The sequence below is a fragment of the Stenella coeruleoalba genome (genome assembly GCF_951394435.1).
Source record: "Stenella coeruleoalba genome assembly, chromosome: 3".
Taxonomy (NCBI): Eukaryota; Metazoa; Chordata; class Mammalia; order Artiodactyla; family Delphinidae; genus Stenella; species Stenella coeruleoalba.
In genome coordinates, this window is record NC_137148.1 from 117690775 (window position 1) to 117711646 (window position 20872).

The window sequence follows — 20872 nt, forward strand, 5'->3', positions numbered from 1 at the left end:
TTAAATTTTTGTGAAGAAAATCTTAAGGAGACCTTACTCCAGGAATTTCACTATGAAAATGAATTAGGCTTATAAAATAGCTTCAAGATGAATAATCCTTATATTCATTCAATATTATTATGTACTATACATATATAAGCATACATATAAAATTAAGAAAAATATGGATGTATTTCCAAAGAGGATTGCACATTCTAATTACTTCAGAAAATAATGACCTATAGAAAGTATTTGAAACATTATAAAAAAAGGAAATTTGAATAATTTACATATCTAGAGAGAGAGAACAGAATTCTAGCAAAAATAAGAGTTAAGTTTGTTTGATACCAAAGTGACATTTAATAGAATTTCATTCCACTTCATTTCCAACTAAAATATCCACAAATGGTAATTGAATTTGAAATATGAACGCACTACACAATTAGAGAAATCTAAAATCATTATCGTTAGAGAGTAGTGTTTTCTTTTTCAGTCATCTATAACAGAAGTACTGCATATCTCAGTACTTGAGTGGGTGGGTGTAGTAACGGCTTAGGACTCTGAGCGCCGCTGTTCACCAACTCTAAGAAAAGCTCAGTCAGCGCTCCGTCTGGATATTAGGATCTGCAACTACACAAAGCCGCTCGGATCCCACAAACCGACTCCGGGGCTGCAACATAACTCAGCCTCTTAGCCTGAGGCACTACGGGTTTCTCCTGAGGGAAAAGATCACCATAATCTGCAGGAGGAAAACAGAACCTAAGGAATCAGCGTTCACAGAAATTATTCTGAAAAAAATCTTTAGTGAAGCAACAATGGCCGCTCCAACGAATCGCCTGCACCACAGAAGACTTGTCCTGTTGTGCCTTTTCCTGGGGAGGCTGTGGGAGACCGGGGCTAGCCAGATCCGCTACTCGGTACCTGAAGAGACAGAAGAAGGCTATATCGTGGGGAATATCTCCAAGGACCTGGGGCTGGAGCTCCGCGAGCTGGCGGAGCGGGGAGTCCGCATCGTCTCCAGAGGTAGGACGCAGCTCTTTGCTCTGAACCCGCGAAGCGGCAGCTTGGTCACCGCGGGCAGGATAGACCGGGAGGAGCTCTGCGCTCAGAGCGCGCGGTGTCTGGTGAACTTTAAAGTCCTGGTTGAAGACAGGGTGCAGCTTCACGGAATAGAAATAGAAGTAACTGATATCAACGATAATAATCCGAAATTCCAGGTCGACAATGTGGAAGTAAAAATTAACGAAATTGCTTTGCCCGGAACACGTTATCCACTCCCAGGGGCTGTTGACCCCGATGTGGGCTTGAATTCCCTGCAGAGCTATCAGCTCAGCCCCAATCACCACTTCTCCCTGGACGTGCAAACTAGAGACGACGGAACTATAAGCCCAGAGCTGGTGCTGGAGAGCGCCCTGGACCGCGAGGAGGAGGCTGCTCACCGTCTGGTCCTCGTCGCCTCCGACGGAGGCGAACCGCGTCGCTCCAGCACAGTGCACATCCGAGTGACAGTGTTGGATACAAACGACAATGCCCCGGTTTTTACTCAACCGATTTACCGAGTGAAAGTCCCAGAGAACGTGCCCCCGGGCACCCGGCTGCTTACTGTAAGCGCTAGCGACCCGGATGAGGGGACCAACGGAGAAGTGGCTTATAAATTCTGGAAAATTAGTGAAAAACAATCTCCGTTATTCCATCTTAATGAAAATACTGGCGAAATATCAACAGCAAAGAGTTTAGATTATGAAGAATGTGCATTTTATGACATGGAAATACAAGCTGAAGATGTGGGGGCACTTCTGGGACGGACCAAAGTGCTCATTTCAGTGGAAGATGTCAACGATAACAGACCCGAAGTGACCATTACATCTTTATTTAGTCCAGTGAGGGAAGATGCTCCCCAAGGAACAGTAATCCTTCTTTTCAATGCACATGACCGAGACTCTGGGAAGAATGGCCAAGTTGTTTGTTCCATCAAGGAGATTCTACCTTTTCAATTAGAAAAGTCAGTAGAAGATTATTATAGGTTGTTGACAGTCCGAAATCTTGACCGAGAAAAAACCTCTGAATATAACATCACAGTGACCGCAACAGACAGAGGAACACCATCCCTGTCCACGGAAATTCACATCACCCTACACGTGGTCGACGTCAACGACAATCCACCGTCCTTCTCTCAAACCTCCTATTCAGTCTATCTCCCTGAGAACAACCTTAGAGGCACCTCCATCTTCTCGGTGACAGCCCACGACCCCGACAGCAATGAGAACGCTCGGGTTGTTTACTCCTTAGCCGAAGACACCATCCAAGGGACACCTCTCTCCTCCTATGTCTCCATCAACTCCAACACTGGTGTGCTATACGCACTGCGCTCCTTCGACTACGAGCAATTTCGCGATCTTCAAATGCAGGTGAGGGCAAGCGACAGCGGGGACCCACCTCTCAGCAGCAACGTGTCACTGAGCTTGTTTGTGCTGGACCAGAACGACAATGTGCCAGAGATCCTGTACCCCATGCTTCCCACCGATGGCTCCACGGGTGTAGAGCTGGCACCCCGCTCTGCAGAGCCCGGCTACCTGGTGACCAAGGTGGTGGCTGTGGACAGAGACTCAGGCCAGAACGCCTGGCTGTCCTACCGCCTCCTCAAGGCCAGCGATCCAGGACTCTTCACGGTGGGGCTGCACACGGGCGAGGTGCGCACAGCGAGGGCCCTGCTGGACAGAGACGCGCTCAAGCAGAGCCTGGTGGTGGCAGTCCAGGACCATGGCCAGCCCCCTCTCTCTGCCACCGTTTCCCTCACCGTGGCCGTGGCTGACAGCATCCCCGACGTCCTCGCTGAACTAGGCAGCCTTGAGTCTCCCGCCAGCCCTGACGACTCAGGCCTCACTCTCTACCTGGTGGTGGCGGTGGCCACGGTCTCCTGTGTCTTCCTCGCCTTTGTCATTGTGCTGCTGGCGCTCAGGCTGAGGCGCTGGCACACGTCGCGCCTGCTCCAGGCTTCAGGAGGCGGGTTGCCGGGCGTGCCTACGTCTCACTTTGTGGGCGTAGACGGGGTGCGAGCTTTCCTGCAGACCTATTCCCACGAGGTCTCGCTCACAGCGGACTCGAGGAGGAGTCACGTGATCTTCCCGCAGCCCAACTACGCGGACACGCTCATCAGCCAGGAGAGCTGTGAGAAAAGCGAGCCTTTGTGCGCTTCAGATGATTCCAGGTTTCCTATAGAAGACACCCCTTTGGTTCCAGTGAGTTCAATTTTTCCTTTACTTTTAAAAAAATTTGGTTTTCTATTTAAGTGTTTGCACTTTAGAATAAGTTGATATTAACATATTTCTCACCATACGTTTAAATTTTCACTGGGCCTAATTTTTGCTCTAACATATATAGGAGGCATTTATTGGTTACATCCTTGTTATAATTTTTGCTTTCTCATAATGATTAACCTAAGGTCAGTGGAAACCTTCCTCTTGGGACTGCTCTCATTATCAGGCATTGGGCGTGGCTCTTTGGGTGAGGTTGCTTCAGTGGTTACCACGGTTCACTACTAATTCTTAGGACTGGTTTCCATTCCTGAAATTTGTTACTATTGTTATCTCCAATGGCCCCACTGTGAAATTCTTACTCTAAAAACATTTCTGCAGCCGATGCTATTTTTGTAAGGGTAAATAAATAAGAAATGCATTCTTCTTATAAAAACAACTGAAAGCCCAGACTCAGTACTTCTTTACTGTTTCTGTGACAGGACAACACCCCTTAGAGGCGACGTGTTTCCGTTCACATGTTTGTAGAGGTTGTTTGCATTTAAAGATCATTTCGGAGGATAATTCAAACTTCAAATATCATCCATTTCCAAATCCTAGAAAAGGATGCTTTATTCTTTTAATAGTGAAAAACTTTAACATCATTTATTCTCATCCTCAGAGCTGTTGATTTCCTAACACTATAATATCAGATTATTAATAATTTGAAACCTCCTATAGTTTATGCTTGCTGAAGAGGGGTTTCTTAGACTGGACCCTGTGAGAAGACAAAACATAGGAAATAAAACTTCAACTGTTTTTTATGGCTCAATCCTCCAACTTTTGAGGCTAGAAATAAATCTGGTTATGGGAGATGGTTTAGGAAAATATTCTCAGGAACTGCTATGGAGATTCGAAGAATATTTTACTGGCTTTTAGACATAAGGAAAAGAATAATGTATTATGTAATGTGATTTATTTTATTTTATTTATTTATTTTTTTTTGCGGTACGCGGGCCTCTCACTGCTGTGGCCTCTCCCGTTGCGGAGCACAGGCTCCGGACGCGCAGGCTCAGCGGCCATGGCTCACAGGCCTAGCCGCTCCGCGGCATGTGGGATCTTCCCGGACCAGGGCACGAACCCGTGTCCCCTGCATCGGCAGGCGGACTCTCAACCTCTGCGCCACCAGGGAAGCCCTGTAATGTGATTTTAACACAATGTTATTTCAAGTAATAAATGGCATTGTAGGAGACTTTGAAAATAAGCTTTGAAATTGACTCAAAGTTCTATTCTGAACATGCTGAATATGAGGGCTAACATGTCTGGAAATCCATTATGACATACAGACATTATAATTATTTCAAATACTCTTTATTCCTAAGCTAGTAGGAAAAAAGTAAAGCATCCTTCAGGGTCATAATTTTAACCATGCAGTAGGGAAACTGTCACTTAAAGTTTCTGTCTTGGGGAGTAACCTTTAGTACTTAGTATACATAAATATTAAAATATGGTTAATTTGGAAAAATGTAATAACAGATATTGACGAAGGCTTGTATGTCATGGTAGGTAACTACTAGTCTCTTCCATAAAAATGTCACTTGCCTTTAAAAACAGAACACAAGGCTCTTTGGATCAATGACTGGGCAGACTGGAAAATACTGTTCCAGTTTTCTTAAATGAGGCAGGACTTTTGCATCGGTAACAGATTATATAATATAATAGGCTTAAGGATAAAATTCTTCCTCATCTTCGTGTCTTGTCTTTAAAGAAGAGTTATTAAAATACCTTGGATTTGCTTCAATATAATAAGGGAATGAAATAAAGAGTAAACAAAGATGACCTTGTGTTGATCATAGTTGTAGTTGGGTGATGGGTATATGAAGGTTCAATAATAATGCTCCCTAGTTTTGTATAAGTTTGCAATTTTACACAATAAATTTCTTGAAAAACTAAGTATGCAGACATCTGCCGTATACGCTGTTAAAACTGGAATTTGGGGCAATTACATAACTATACATATATATAATTACATAACTATATATATGTATATGTGTGTGTATATACATACACATTCTGGAGAGAAATTGTATTCAAGACGGAAATGTCAGACTGCGGTTTCACATGAGGCCTCAGGGCGCCGCTGTCGGCCAGTGCAGGGCAAGCGCTGACGCTCGGGATTCCTCAGCCTCCAGTCTGGGATTTCCTGCGCAGCCACCAACACAGAGAGAGGGAAACCTGCTCACGCACTCAGGCTCCTGGCCGGGCAGGCTCTGCCCAGCACAAACGGATTCCCGGCTCCGCCTGTCCTGGGCCGAAAGCTCTTCCAGTGACGCCGTGGATTGCATTTTCTTTGGCTTTCCGGAAAGACTGGGACCCAGCGAGAACTAGAGCGCGCAATGGGAGGGAGCTGCACGCAGAGACGTCCGGCCGGCCGGCGGCAGGTACTGTTTCCCTTCCTGCTGCCTTTGTTCTACCCCGCGCTCTGCGAGCAGATCCGCTACTCCATTCCCGAGGAGCTGGCCAAGGGCTCTGTGGTAGGGAATCTCGCCAAGGATCTAGGGCTCAGTGTCCTGGATGTGTCGGCTCGAAAGCTGCGAGTTAGCGCGGAGAAGCTGCTTTTCAACGTAGACGCGGAGAGTGGGGACTTACTTGTGAAGGACCGAATAGACCGTGAGCAGATATGTAAAGAGAGAAGAAGATGTGAATTGCAGTTGGAGGCCGTGGTGGAAAATCCTTTAAATATTTTTCATGTCATTGTGGTTGTTGAGGATATTAATGACCATGCTCCTCAATTCGATAAAAAGGAAATACATTTAGAAATTTTTGAATCTGTATCTTCAGGTACACGAATATCCCTTGACCCTGCCACTGACCCTGATATAAACACGAACTCAGTTAAAGATTATCAGCTAAGTCCTAACCCTTATTTCTCATTAATGGTTCGAGTTAATTCCGATGGTAGCAAGTACCCAGAGTTATCTTTGGAGAAACCCCTAGACCGGGAAAAGCAGCGGTCCCATAGCTTGATATTGACTGCCTTGGATGGAGGGGGCCCGCCACGAAGTGCCACCGCTCAGATAGAAATCTCTGTCAAGGACACCAATGATAACCCCCCGGTGTTCAGCAAAGACGAATATAGAATCAGCATTAGTGAAAATCTACCCCCTGGGTCCTCCGTGTTGCTGGTGACAGCCACTGACCAGGATGAGGGGACCAATGCTGAAATACACTACTACTTCAGGAGCACTGCTCAGAGTACAAGGCACATGTTCTCACTGGATGAGAAAACAGGCATGATTAAGAATAACCAGTCACTGGATTTTGAGGATATAGAAAGATACACCATGGAAGTGGAAGCAAAGGACGGAGGTGGTCTCTCTACCCAATGTAAAGTAATCATAGATATCCTGGATGAAAACGACAACAGTCCAGAAATAATCATCACTTCTCTCTCTGATGAGATTTTGGAGGGTTCTCTTCCAGGAATGGTGGTTGCCCTCTTCAAAACACGGGACCGGGATTCCGGAGAAAATGGAGAAGTCACCTGTCATATAGGAAGAGATGTTCCTTTCAAGATTTATTCTTCTTCTAATAATTACTACAAGCTGGTGACAGATGGGGCCCTAGACCGAGAGCAGACTCTGGAATACAGCGTCACCATCACAGCCACTGACAGGGGAAAGCCCCCCCTCTCCAGCAGCACTACCATCACTCTGCACATCACGGACATCAACGACAACGCTCCAGTTTTCCACCAAGCCTTCTACGTGGTCCACGTGGCAGAAAACAACCCGCCCGGCACCTCCATCGCCCAAGTTAGCGCTTCAGATCCAGACTTGGGGCCCAACGGCCACATCTCCTATTCCATCCTGGCCAGCGACCTGGAGCCGCGCGCGCTGTCGTCCTACGTGTCCGTGAGCGCACAGAGCGGTGTGGTGTTCGCGCAGCGCGCCTTCGACCACGAGCAGCTGCGCGCCTTCGAGCTGACGCTGCAGGCCCGCGACCACGGCTCGCCCGCACTCAGCGCCAACGTGAGCCTGCGCGTGCTGGTGGGCGACCTCAACGACAACGCGCCCAGGGTGCTGTACCCGGCGCTGGGGCCCGACGGCTCGGCGCTCTTCGACATGGTGCCGCGCGCCGCGCAGCCCGGCTACCTGGTCACCAAGGTGGTGGCGGTGGACGCCGACTCTGGACACAACGCCTGGCTGTCCTACCACGTGCTGCAGGCCAGCGAGCCCGGACTCTTCAGCGTGGGGCTGCGCACGGGCGAGGTGCGCACGGCGCGGGCCCTGGGCGACAGGGACGCGGCCCGCCAGCGCCTGCTGGTTGCTGTGCGCGACGGGGGACAGCCGCCCCTCTCGGCCACCGCCACGCTGCTCCTGGTTTTCGCGGACAGCCTGCAGGAGGCGCTGCCGGACCTCAGTGACCACTCTGAGCCCACTGACCCCCAAGCTGAGCTGCAGTTTTACTTGGTGGTGGCCTTGGCCTTGATCTCGGTGCTCTTCCTCCTGGCGGTGATTCTGGCGGTCGCCCTACACCTTCGACACTCCTCCAGCCCCGCTGCCTGGGGCTGCTTTCAGCCTGGTGTCTGTGTCAAGTCTGGCCCCGTGGTTCCCCCCAACTACAGTGAAGGAACTTTACCTTATTCCTACAATCTGTGCGTTGCCCATACTGGAAAGACAGAGTTTAATTTCCTAAGATGTAGTGATCCTTTGCATTCCACTCAAGACATAGTTTGTGGTGATTCTCCTGGGGCCTTAATTCCACTTCAGAGTGGGAATGATTTGACTTCACATCCTGAGACCCTAACACCGGTGAGTTTCTTTTTTTTTTTGTCTTCTGTAACATTCTACTAGTTTTTTCAAATTTGGGGCGTACTCTTTCACTCTTACATCTAGAATCATATTTAGAAAATACATAGCTAATCACTGTCTTGTCTTCTTAATGTTCAGTTTTTGCTGAGTACATTTTCAAGACTTTTGTGTTCATAAATTGCTCTGTAATTCAGAAAGAATGTCACTAAATTGGAGATATCTTGTCAAGCTTAGATTAGCAAAACAGAGGCTGTGGTCTTGGCTTCTTACCAAATAAATAAATAAATAAATTTAAATGAATAAATAATAACCTATTCAAATCTGCTGAGATTTAAGTTGAAATTTCCATACCCTATTTATGTCTTTTTTAAAGTTTAATAATATTAGCTACTAATTAAATATCCCAGCAGGTGCTCATTTCAAAGAAACATGTAGTGCAAATGATCTTGTATGTGCATTTGGGTATCTTCATTTATTTTAACAATTTTTAAAACTGTAAGCACTTGAGGGGGCATGGTGAGCGGATCCATGAATTCCTGAAATTGCATGTAAAGTTACAGATGTATGCATTTTTCTTGGTAGAGGAGTCAACACTTTGATTCCATTGCCAGGTTTCCTATGGGCCTAAAATCTTAATACTAACTGCCCTAGAGGAATTTTTCTCTTCAAGTTTTGGTCCTTCTGGCTTTCCTTTTACTTTTCTTGGTGCTCAAATTGTACTCTTTCCCAACCCTTTTTTCTCTACATTGCAAGATAAGGAATTTTCCAGAAAGCCAATGAAATGCTATTGTGTTCTGTGCTCAATCTCTGTCTCTGATTGTCTGATATACAATCTTTGAAGACAAAAGGTAAAATCTTTGAAGAGTTCTATACTTGGGGGCATAGGGACATAAACGTTTCTGAACAACCTGTTCTCTCTGCATGAAAGAAGTCAACCTCCAAACTCCTCATCTTTGAGGAAAGAACTACTACTGGGTTGGTGGGGATGTACAACCGAAGATGTGTACGCCACTTTACTTTGGGCTTCCATACAACATGCAAAGAAGAGATTATTTATATAGGCATCAACGCCCTGGTGAAAACAGGTCATTTGACATAAATATGTATTTTTCAAAAACCTACATCACTATTTCTAACTCCGGTTTTTAAAATTGTAGCACTTGTATTTCTCTTCCCACTGCAATACAGACATGTTCCTTTTAGTTTGTGATTACCAGCTCAATTCATTTAAATAGGTCAAGTTAACTTCTAATAATATATGCCTGTAATAAAAATATATATTTTCAAAAAATTCATTGAGGCTCAGTAAAACTATTTTAGAAAAACTTGAAAACTTTTTACACAATCTTAATGCTAAACAAATATAATTAATTAGTTGATTGATCAATCTAAAATTTAAAAATTCTAAGTGAAATTTTAAGGGGTATATCTCATAGTCTCTGTATAAGTGTCTACTAAACACAGTTGGACCATTTAAGTCAGAATTTCAAATAAAATTGTAAGAATTTTCTGAATATAGCTAGAAGCTCATTGGAAAGAAAGTAAGCATTACTTACCTTTTAAAGTGGATATATTTCTATTGGAAAAATTAGTGTTGCAAATATATATTCAATCAACTATTATCATTTAATACTTTGAGGTACTTTTATTCCACCGAGTAAGAAAACTACAAATAGTAGTTGATTTAAGGATGTCAGTTGAGGAACCAAAGAAGTAATGTAAAATAAAATAAAATATACAACAAAAAATAGAGTAGCGTTTGTTTTCTATTGCATACACAGTGGGTGCAGTAACTTCTGAGGACTCTGAGCGCCGCTGTTCACCCATTAGGAGAGAACCGCAGCCAGAGCTCAATCCGGATTCTCAGGACTCCCAACTACACAAAGCTCCACAGTTCCTGCAAACAGGCTCCAGGGATGCAGCGAAACTCACTCCAGAATTTAAGGTGCGCAGGCTGCAGAGACTCCCTGCTGCCAGAGAAAGAAAAAGGACCCAGCCAAAACACACAGCGTGCCCAGTGAGGACTTAGCGAGAATTCCGTCACCAGACAACAATGGCCGCTCAAAGGAATAGCTCCGACCGCAGCGCGCTGGTCCAGCTCTGCCTTTTCCTCTGTATGCCGTGGCAGGCCGAAGCTCGGCAGATCCGCTACTCCGTTCCCGAGGAGTTAGAGAAAGGCTCTTTTGTGGGCAGCATCTCCAAAGACCTGGAGCTGGAGCCCCGGGAGCTGGCGGAGCGCGGAGTCCGCATCGTCTCCAGAGGTAGGACGCAGCTCTTTGCTCTGAATTCGCGAAGCGGCAGCTTGGTCACCGCGGGCAGGATAGACCGGGAGGAGCTCTGCGCTCAGAGCGCGCGGTGTCTGGTGAGTTTTAATATTCTTGTGGAAGATAGGGTGAAACTTTTCGGAGTAGAAATAGAAGTAACTGATATCAACGATAATGCACCAAAATTCCAAGCAGAAAATCTAGATGTAAAAATTAATGAAAACGTAGCTCCAGGAACGCGTTTTCCTCTCCCGGAAGCTGTTGATCCGGATGTGGGCGTGAACTCCCTACAGAGCTACCAGCTCAGCTCCAATAAGCACTTCTCCCTAGCAGTTCAAAGCCGTGTCAATGGCGTTAAGTACCCAGAGCTGGTGCTAGAGCACGCCCTGGATCGCGAGGAAGAGGCAATGCACCATCTGGTCCTAACTGCCGTCGACGGGGGTGACCCTCTCCGATCTGGCACTGTCCTCATCAGTGTGACTGTTTTCGATGCAAATGACAATGCTCCGGTCTTCAGTTTGTCCGAATACCGAGTGAGTGTTCCCGAGAACTTGCCTGTGGGCGCACAGCTGTTGACAGTCACCGCCACTGACAGGGATGAAGGTGCCAATGGAGAAGTGACATATTCATTCCGAAAATTACCTGATACACAACTGTTGAAATTCCAACTAAACAAAAATACGGGAGAAATAAAGCTATCAGAAAATCTAGATTATGAAGAAACAGGTTTCTATGAAATAGAAATACAAGCTGAAGATGGAGGGGCATATCTTGCAACTTCTAAAGTGTTGATTACAGTAGAAGATGTAAATGACAACAGCCCAGAGGTGACGATCACATCTCTGTTTAGTCCCCTGATGGAAGATTCACCTCTGGGGACTGTTATAGCTCTTTTAAACGTGCATGATCTGGACTCCGGGCAGAATGGGCAGGTCACCTGTTCTATATTGAGGAATCTACCATTTAAGTTAGAAAAATCCATTGACAGTTATTATAGATTGGTGACACACAAAGTCCTTGACAGGGAACAGGTATCTTCTTACAATATCACAGTAAGAGCCACAGATGGAGGAAGTCCACCCCTATCCACGGAAATTCACTTCACCCTGCAAGTGGCAGATATCAATGACAACCCACCCACCTTCTCTCACATCTCCTACTTTACCTATATCCCAGAGAACAACCCCAGAGGTGCCTCTATCTTCTCAATGACTGCACTGGACCCAGACAGTGAAGAAAATGCTCGGGTTATTTACTCCCTGGCTGAAGACACTATCCAAGGGGTACCTCTATCCTCCTACGTCTCCATCAATTCTGACACAGGAGTACTGTATGCACTGCGATCCTTCGACTTTGAGCAGTTTCATGACCTGCAGATGCAGGTGACAGCCACTGACAGTGGGGACCCACCGCTCAGCAGCAACGTGTCACTGAGCATATTCGTGCTGGACCAGAATGACAATGCGCCTGAAATCCTGTACCCCGCCCTCCCCACCGATGGTTCCACTGGCGTGGAGCTGGCACCCCGCTCTGCAGAGCCTGGCTACCTGGTGACCAAGGTGGTGGCCGTGGACAGAGACTCAGGTCAGAATGCCTGGCTGTCCTACCGCCTGCTCAAGGCCAGCGAGCCGGGACTCTTCGCGGTGGGGCTGCACACGGGCGAGGTGCGCACAGCGAGGGCCCTGCTGGACAGAGACGCGCTCAAGCAGAGCCTGGTGGTGGCGGTCCAGGACCACGGCCAGCCCCCTCTCTCTGCCACCGTCACGCTCACCGTAGCTGTGGCTGATAGCATCCCGGATGTCCTGGCTGATCTGGGCAGCTTGGAGGTCCCGCACGCCTCTGATGCTTCAGGCCTCACGTTGTATCTGGTGGTGGCGGTGGCCGCGGTCTCCTGTGTCTTCCTCGCCTTTGTCATTGTGCTGCTGGCGCTCAAGCTGAGGCGCTGGCACACGTCGCGTGTGCTCCGGGCTTCTGGAGGCGGATTGGCAGGCTTACCAGCCTCTCACTTTGTGGGCGTGGACGGGGTGCGGACTTTCCTGCAGACTTATTCCCACGAGGTCTCGCTCACCTCGGACTCGCGGAAGAGTCACGTGATCTTCCCGCAGCCCAGTTATGCAGACGCGCTCATCAGCCAGGAGAGCTGTGAGAAAAAGGATCCTCAGTCTTTGTTAGATGATTCGAAGTTTCCTATAGAAGATACCCCTTTGGTGCCAGTGAGTTCTATTTTTGTTCCTTTTCTATCCTTTAAAAATGATGGTTGGTTTTACTTTTAGGTTTGCAGCATGTTGGCAGAAACTGAATTTTTTCACTTTTCCTTCCATTTCAATGACATTTGCTTCTTGCTGAAACATTGAAGAGTAGAACTTGATGGTTATTAAGGCTGATTTGTTTTTACTTTCTGGTAACTATTCACCTAATCCCATGAAAGTTTATTGTAATAGGCTGTTATGAGTAGCTTCACGAAGTCTTGTATTTTATAGTTTTGTTACTGACAGTTCCTAAGAGAGGACTTTCATACAGAAGTGTCTTGTCAATTTGTGTGCTCTCCCGGTGGCTACATGTTGAAATCCTAGCCCCTTAGACAACCCTACCTCTTGCTTTGAAGGCAGGTCTGGTAAGAATAGGTAAATGTCAGAAACAAGTGCATTAGCCTCACTGGAAATCCGACCCATTTTCAATAATATTCTGTTAACAATTCATAACAATACAATGTGTGCTTAAATTTTTTCAAGTGTAATCATACCTGGTAACACTGCAGCGTCCATTTTGCCTGTGATTCCAATTTCATACTGTCATGTGGGAGACATACCATTTATTTATTTATTTTGGCTAAGTTGGGTCTTCGTTGCTTTGCGCAGGCTTTTCTCTAGTTGTGGCGAGCGGGGGCTACTCTTCGTTGTGGTGCGCAGGCTTCTCATTGCGGTGGCTTCTCTTGTTGCAGAGCACAGGCTCTAGGCGCCCAGGCTTCAGTAGTTGTGGCGCTCGGGCTCAGTAGTGTGGCTCACTGGCTCTAGAGCGCAGGCTCAGTAGTTGTGGTGCACTGGGCTTAGTTGCTCCGTGGCATGTGGGATCTTCCCGGACCAGGGATCGAACTGTGTTCTCTGCATTGGCAGGCAGATTCTTAACCACTGCACCACCAGGGAACTCCCAGAAGACATACCATTTGAATTTTACTTTCCTTGCTCAATAGGGATTCCAGAGAGCCTGTAGAAACAAATTTGGGGTTCTGTTCTCTCTGTACTTTTTGTTAAATTTTCCAGTTTCTAAGGATGAAAAAATATATATATATATATAATTTGGGGAGATAGAGTGGTACATGTTCCCAGGTACAGGGGCAAACATGTGTGCCAAAAGCATTTCAGTGACTCTTTATACAGAGAAAGAAATGTCCACCTGAAACTCTGCAAACTCTGAAATTTAAAGTCAAAATAAACTTAAAGTCAAGAAAGAGATGTCATTTCTGTATGCGATCGGAATACAAGCAGAGAAGTACATAGAATTATAAACAGATGGTCAGTGGAGTTACTGATGAGCCCATTTAGTTAAGTGAAGTTAGTGATGTGTTTGGTTTGATCGCTTATAATTTATTACTAATATTCTTCTAAACTAATATGGTAGCATAAAGTCAAATCATGTCCTAATGTGTTTCAAAATATTTATGAGACCATGACTTTTTTCATGTCATTCAACTTTTGTTCAAGGATATGTCTGTGGAAGGACAGCATAGTTATTATCTTTAGAGTCATAGTTATTAACTTTTATTTTTTAACTTTTAAATCATTGAAACTGTCATTTAAAATTTCTGACCATGAGAGTCAAAATTAGTATGCATCTATTTCAAATAATTCTATTATTTTGAAAAACATAGGTTAAAAAAAACTGCTCTTTTGGCATGGTAACTATTGTAAGCAAATATGTTAAAATATAATTATTTAAAAGCAATATAGGACACCTTAGATGATTGTAATGAATATGACAGTGTTTGTATTCTGTTTCCTAAATATGGGGGGATGGATTAATACTTTTCTAGCCAAATATAAGCCTGGATTGAAGACCAAAAAGAAAAGTTTTTTGCTTATCTTTAGTACTTTCTTTTGTGGATGATTAGTCTTAAAAGCAGCAACAGTGATTGCCTCTGGATGGAAGAACTGGATAGCAGTAGGCAATGGAATAGGAGACCTACTTTTCACTCTACATTCCTTTGTGCCTTTTAGATTTTGAAAGAAATATTTCTACCTATTCAAAATATATGTAAAATTTTAACATATAAAATATATAATAGTTTTGACCATGTGAAAAAAATGTTTCATGATGAAAACGGAGTCACCGAGGAATAAGATTCAACTATTTTAGCGGCGGTCATCCTGCGTTTAAAGAAAAAGACTTCCTTAAACAGAGCAGAGAAAAACTAAGCTGCCGTTCCACACGGAGCCTCTGGGCGCCGCTGTCGGCCAGTGCAGGGCAAGCCTAGTAGACGCCCGGGATTCCTCAGCCTGTAGCCAGGGATTTCCAGAGCAGCCACCAACACAGAGAGAAGGAAACCCGCTTACACGCTGGGGCTCCTGGCCGCGCAGACTCTCCCCAGCACAGACGGATTTCCAGCCCCAAGCCTGGGGGCTCCGCCTGTCCTGGGCCAAATGCGTTACCAGTGCGCCAGTGTACACTTTCTCCAACTATAAATCCTGGGACCCGGCGAGAACTAGAGCGCGCAATGGGAGGGAGCTGCACGCAGAGACGTCCGGCCGGCCGGCGGCAGGTACTGTTTCCCTTCCTGCTGCCTTTGTTCTACCCCGCGCTCTGCGAGCAGATCCGCTACTCCATTCCCGAGGAGCTGGCCAAGGGCTCTGTGGTAGGGAATCTCGCTAAGGATCTAGGGCTCAGTGTCCTGGATGTGTCGGCTCGAAAGCTGCGAGTTAGCGCGGAGAAGCTGCTTTTCAACGTAGACGCGGAGAGTGGGGACTTACTTGTGAAGGACCGAATAGACCGTGAGCAGATATGTAAAGAGAGAAGAAGATGTGAATTGGAGTTGGAGGCCGTGGTGGAAAATCCTTTAAATATTTTTCATATCATTGTGGTTGTTGAGGATATTAATGACCATGCTCCTCAATTCCATAAGGATGAAATAAACTTAGAAATCAGTGAATCTGTCAGTCTAGGGACGGGAACAATTCTTGAGTCTGCAAAAGATCCTGATATTAATATGAATTCACTGAGCAAATACCAACTAAGTCCTAATGAGTATTTCTCGTTAGTGGTGAAAGACAATCCTGAGGGTGGCAAATATCCAGAACTGGTATTGAAGAAGACCCTGGACCGAGAAACGCAGAGCGCTCACCACTTGGTGCTGACAGCCTTAGACAGCGGGGATCCGCCGCGAAGCGGCACCGTTCAGATCCGAATCCTGGTGGTGGATGCCAACGATAATCCCCCTGTGTTCAGCCAAGATGTGTACAAGGTCAGCCTTCGGGAAGATGCGCCCCCAGGTACCTTCGTGCTGAGGGTGAGCGCTACTGATCAAGATGAAGGCGTCAATGCAGAGATCACCTACTCATTCCTTGGTGTGGCTGATACAGCCCGGCACGTGTTCTCTCTGGATTCAGCTACAGGAAACATTATAACTCATCAACCCCTGGATTATGAAGATGTGAAAAGATATGCCATGGATGTAGAAGCAAAGGACCGAGGATCCCTCTCTACACAGTGTAAAGTAATTATAGAAGTTTTAGATGAAAATGACAACAGCCCAGAAATAATTATCACTTCTCTCTCTGATCAGATTTTGGAGGATTCCCGGCCAGGAATGGTTGTAGGTCTCTTCAAAACACGGGACCAGGATTCCAAGGAAAATGGAGAAGTCACATGTATTTTAAGTAGAGACATTCCATTTAAAATTCATTCTTCTTCTAATAATTACTACAAGTTAGTAACAGATGGGGCCCTGGACAGGGAACAGACTCCGGAATACAACGTCACTATCACAGCCACTGACAGGGGCAAGCCCCCGCTCTCCTCCAGCGCTACCATTACCCTACGCATCACCGACGTCAACGACAACGCTCCTGTTTTCCACCAGGCCTCCTACGTAGTGCATTTGGCCGAGAACAACCTGCCTGGAACCTCCATAGCGCAAGTCAGCGCCTCCGACCCCGACCTGGGGCCCAACGGCCACGTCTCCTATTCCATCCTGGCCAGCGACCTGGAGCCGCGCGCGCTGTCGTCCTACGTGTCCGTGAACGCACAGAGCGGCGTGGTGTTTGCGCAGCGCGCCTTCGACCACGAGCAGCTGCGCGCCTTCGAGCTGACGCTGCAGGCCCGCGACCACGGCTCGCCCGCGCTCAGCGCCAACGTGAGCCTGCGCGTGCTGGTGGGCGACCTCAACGACAACGCGCCCAGGGTGCTGTACCCGGCGCTGGGGCCCGACGGCTCGGCGCTCTTCGACATGGTGCCGCGCGCCGCGCAGCCCGGCTACCTGGTCACCAAGGTGGTGGCGGTGGACGCCGACTCTGGACACAACGCCTGGCTGTCCTACCACGTGCTGCAGGCCAGCGAGCCCGGACTTTTCAGCGTGGGGCTGCGCACGGGCGAGGTGCGCACGGCGCGGGCCCTGGGCGACAGGGACGCGGCCCGCCAGCGCCTGCTGGTTGCTGTGCGCGATGGGGGACAGCCGCCCCTCTCGGCCACCGCCACGCTGCACCTGGTTTTCGCGGACAGCCTGCAAGAGGCGCTGCCGGACCTCAGTGACCACTCTGAGCCCACTGACCCCCAAGCTGAGCTGCAGTTTTACCTGGTGGTGGCCTTGGCCTTGATCTCGGTGCTCTTCCTCCTCGTGGTGATTCTAGCCATTGCCCTGCGCCTTCGATGCTCTTCCAGCCCCAGCGCTGGTGGGGGCTGTTTTGGGTCTGTTCTCTGCTCCAAGTCTGGTCCTGAGATTCCTCCCAACTACAGTGATGGAACATTGCCCTATGCCGATAATTTATGTGTGCCTAGGAATCAAACTAATCCGGAATTTAATTTTCTCACATCTGTTGAACATTGTCCTGCCACACAAGATATTCTCAACAAAGATAGCTCTTCAGTGCTATTGGCTAGTGTTTTAACTCTTAGTGTTGAAGCAGATAAGAACACTTTTAAACAGGTAAGTATTTAAAATAATGCTTTTTATATTCCAATATGCCAATATATTCTAATATAGCACTGTTATTTCGAGTTTCTAGATTCCCTCTCTTGATGAAGTTCCTAAAATCTAATTCAAACCTATGGGTATTACTATTAAGACTAAAGTTTACAATGCTGCATTCCCTCTACCACTCAAGTGCATTTTAAGGTAAAATATATAGAGCACTCTCAGGTCAGTTTTTCATGAAATAGAACACCTTTTAATTAAGGATATGGAATACAGTTATATATTTATATTATGGCATTTTAAATGACAACCCTAATGCCATCCAAATTTTCTCAAACATTTTATCTTTATTTTACTCAATAAACATTGGTAAGAATTATAGTCATAATCCTAACTGTTGATTTTTTTGGAACTGTGCTAGTTACACAACCACAAATGCTGTTCCCTTCAGTCAGTAAAAATCAGGAGGAACCAAATCTAACCTGCAAGTTTTCAGTTCCAGTAGTATTTGAATTTTTTTTTAATTAGCAAGCCTTTTAAATAATCACTCTTTTCATAAGTGCTCTTGGTAAACCTTTAACATCCCATTACATAATACTTTATTGTCTGCAATTTTAAGCTTTACAAATACTTGTGATTCTCAAAGAGGTAAGTGTGATAACTTCAGGAACAGCAACATTAGTTGTTTTTCTTTCTCGTTGCAATAATAAGATTGGGCTCTAGGCGCCGCTGTTCACCAATTAGGGAAACGGGAAGCTGCGAGCTAGAGTCCCTCCCTCCCCTACCTCTACAACACAAAGCAGAGTGAAGTGGATACTCACAGATCGTGATGCTGGAAACTTAAAAGTACTTCTCTTCGCTCTCTAATATATTTTGGATGTACTTGGCGAGTGACTGTGTAGATGCATAAGCTGATTCAGAACCAAACAGCTCAAGAAACCGCGGAATATAGGCTCAGCCACTGCCATGGCGAATCGGCAACTGCTCCTGGACCGCAGCGGGCTGGTCCTACTGTATATTTTCCTGGGGACGCTGCGGGAGTCTGGGGCTGGGCAGATCCGATACTCGGTGCTGGAAGAGACAGACAAAGGCTTCTTCGTGGGCAATATTTCCAAGGACCTGGGGCTGGAGCCCAGGGAGCTGGCGGAGCGCGGAGTCCGCATCGTCTCCAGAGGAAAGACTCAGCTTTTCGCTCTGAATCCGCGAAGTGGCAGCTTGATCACTGCTGATAGGATAGACCGGGAGGAGCTCTGTGAGGCGGTTTCCTCCTGTTTTTTAAACCTGGAGATACTTGTGGAAGATACCCTTAAGATTTACGGAGTGGAGGTGGAAATAATGGATATTAATGATAACGCCCCCAGCTTCCGGGAGGAGGAAGTAGAGATAAAAGTCAGTGAGCATGCAACTCCGGGATCGCGATTTCCTCTTCCTAATGCTAGGGATCCAGATGTGGGAATGAACTCCCTCCAGCGCTACCAGCTCAACCCTAATAATTACTTTTCTTTGCAAGTGCGAGGCACAACGGATGGGGCCAAGAATCCTGAGCTAGTGCTGGAGGGGAGCCTGGACCGGGAAAAAGAGGCTGCTCACCACCTCCTCCTCACAGCCTTAGATGGAGGAGATCCCATCCGCCAGGGCACTGTTTCCATCCGCGTGGTGGTTCTCGATGTAAATGACCATATCCCAAAGTTTACACAGTCTGTATATAGAGTGAGTGTTCCTGAGAACCTCAGCTCCGGAACTCGGGTGCTTATGGTAAACGCAACTGATCCAGATGAGGGAATCAATGGGGAAGTGGTATATTCATTCCTGAATATGGAAAGCAAAGCTTCTGAGATATTCCAGTTGGATTCTCAATCTGGAGAAGTCTTAATACAAGGTTCTCTGGATTTTGAGAAACACAGATTCTATGAGATGGAAATTCAAGGCCAAGATGGTGGAGGTCTCTCCACCACTGCTAAGATGTTGGTCACAGTTGTGGATGTGAATGATAATGCTCCAGAAATAACTATCACATCTTCTACGAATTCAGTGCTGGAAAACTCTCCTCCAGGTACTGTGATTGCTCTTCTAAATGTGCAAGATCAAGACTCCGGAGAAAATGGTCAAGTCTCCTGTTTCATTCCTAACAATATGCCTTTTAAATTAGAAAAGACTTACGGAAATTATTACAAGTTGATAACCAACAGAGCACTGGACAGGGAGCAGGTAGAGAGCTATAATATAACGTTGACCGCCACAGATCGGGGAAGTCCACCCTTGTCTACAGAAACTCATATTTCACTGAATGTAGCAGATGACAACGATAACCCGCCCACTTTTGCTCACTCCTCTTACTCTGCCTACATTCCTGAAAACAATCCTAGAGGGGCCTCCTTCTTCTCGGTGACTGCACTCGACAGGGACAGCAAAGAGAATGCCCGGGTCACTTATTCTCTGGCAGAGGATACCCTCCAGGGAGCACCTCTATCCTCCTACATCTCCATAAACTCAGACACCGGCATTCTGTATGCGCTGCGTTCTTTCGACTATGAGCAATTCCATGAACTGCAGTTGTGGGTGACAGCACATGACAGTGGGAACCCACCGCTCAGCAGCAACGTGTCACTGAGCATATTCGTGCTGGACCAGAATGACAATGCACCCGAGATCCTGTACCCTGCTGTCCCCACCGATGGCTCCATGGGTGTGGAGCTGGCACCCCGCTCCGCAGAGCCCGGCTACCTGGTGACCAAGGTGGTGGCTGTGGACAGAGACTCAGGCCAGAACGCCTGGCTGTCCTACCGCCTGCTCAAGGCCAGCGAGCCGGGGCTCTTCGCGGTGGGGCTGCACACGGGCGAGGTGCGCACAGCGCGGGCCCTGCTGGACAGAGACGCGCTCAAGCAGAGCTTGGTGGTGGCCGTCCAGGACCACGGCCAGCCCCCTCTCTCTGCCACCGTCACACTCACTGTGGCCGTGGCCGAGAGCATCCCTGACGTCCTGGCTGATCTAGGCAGCCCTGAATCTTCCGCCAGCCCCGACGACTCAGGCCTCACACTCTACCTGGTGGTGGCGGTGGCTGCGGTCTCCTGCGTCTTCCTCGCCTTTGTCATTGTGCTGCTGGCGCTCAGGCTGAGGCGCTGGCACACGTCGCGCCTGCTCAAGGCTTCAGGAGGCGGGTTAGCGGGTGTGCCCGCCTCTCAGTTTGTGGGCGTGGACGGGGTGCGGGCTTTCCTGCAGGCCTATTCCCACGAGGCCTGGCTCACCGCTGACTCGAGGGGGAGTCACGTGATCTTCCCGCAGCCCAACTACGCTGACACGCTCCTCAGCCAGGAGAGCTGTGAGAAAAGCGAGCCTCTTTTGATAGCTGAAGATTCAGCTACAGGTTTAGGCAAATGTGATCCTACCAGTAATCAGGTGAGATTTATTTCCTGCCTCCCAATTGTTGATATCTCTGCACAGGTCTTCTAAGTTACTTTT

General features: G+C 47.2%; 1 protein-coding gene across 7 annotated transcripts in view; it reads left to right on the forward strand.

The window, feature by feature from the left end:
• Positions 1 to 20872, forward strand: part of LOC307183651 (protocadherin gamma-C3) — a gene marked incomplete at its 5' end in the record, with an annotated part of 178578 nt that overhangs the window by 70422 nt on the left and 87284 nt on the right. Inside the window, one exon of one of the 7 annotated variants that reach the window (XM_079916468.1) lies at positions 1003 to 5588. The exons of 4 other annotated variants lie outside the window; for them this stretch is intronic. In XM_079916468.1, coding sequence (XP_079772594.1) covers positions 1003 to 3293 — 2291 coding nt within the window. In that variant the 3' untranslated portion in view covers positions 3294 to 5588. Of the gene's footprint in view, positions 1 to 1002; positions 5589 to 9730; positions 12504 to 17440; positions 20810 to 20872 lie in introns of those variants that run through there. 2 more of the 7 variants (XM_079916472.1, XM_079916471.1) reach the window with 2 other exon arrangements.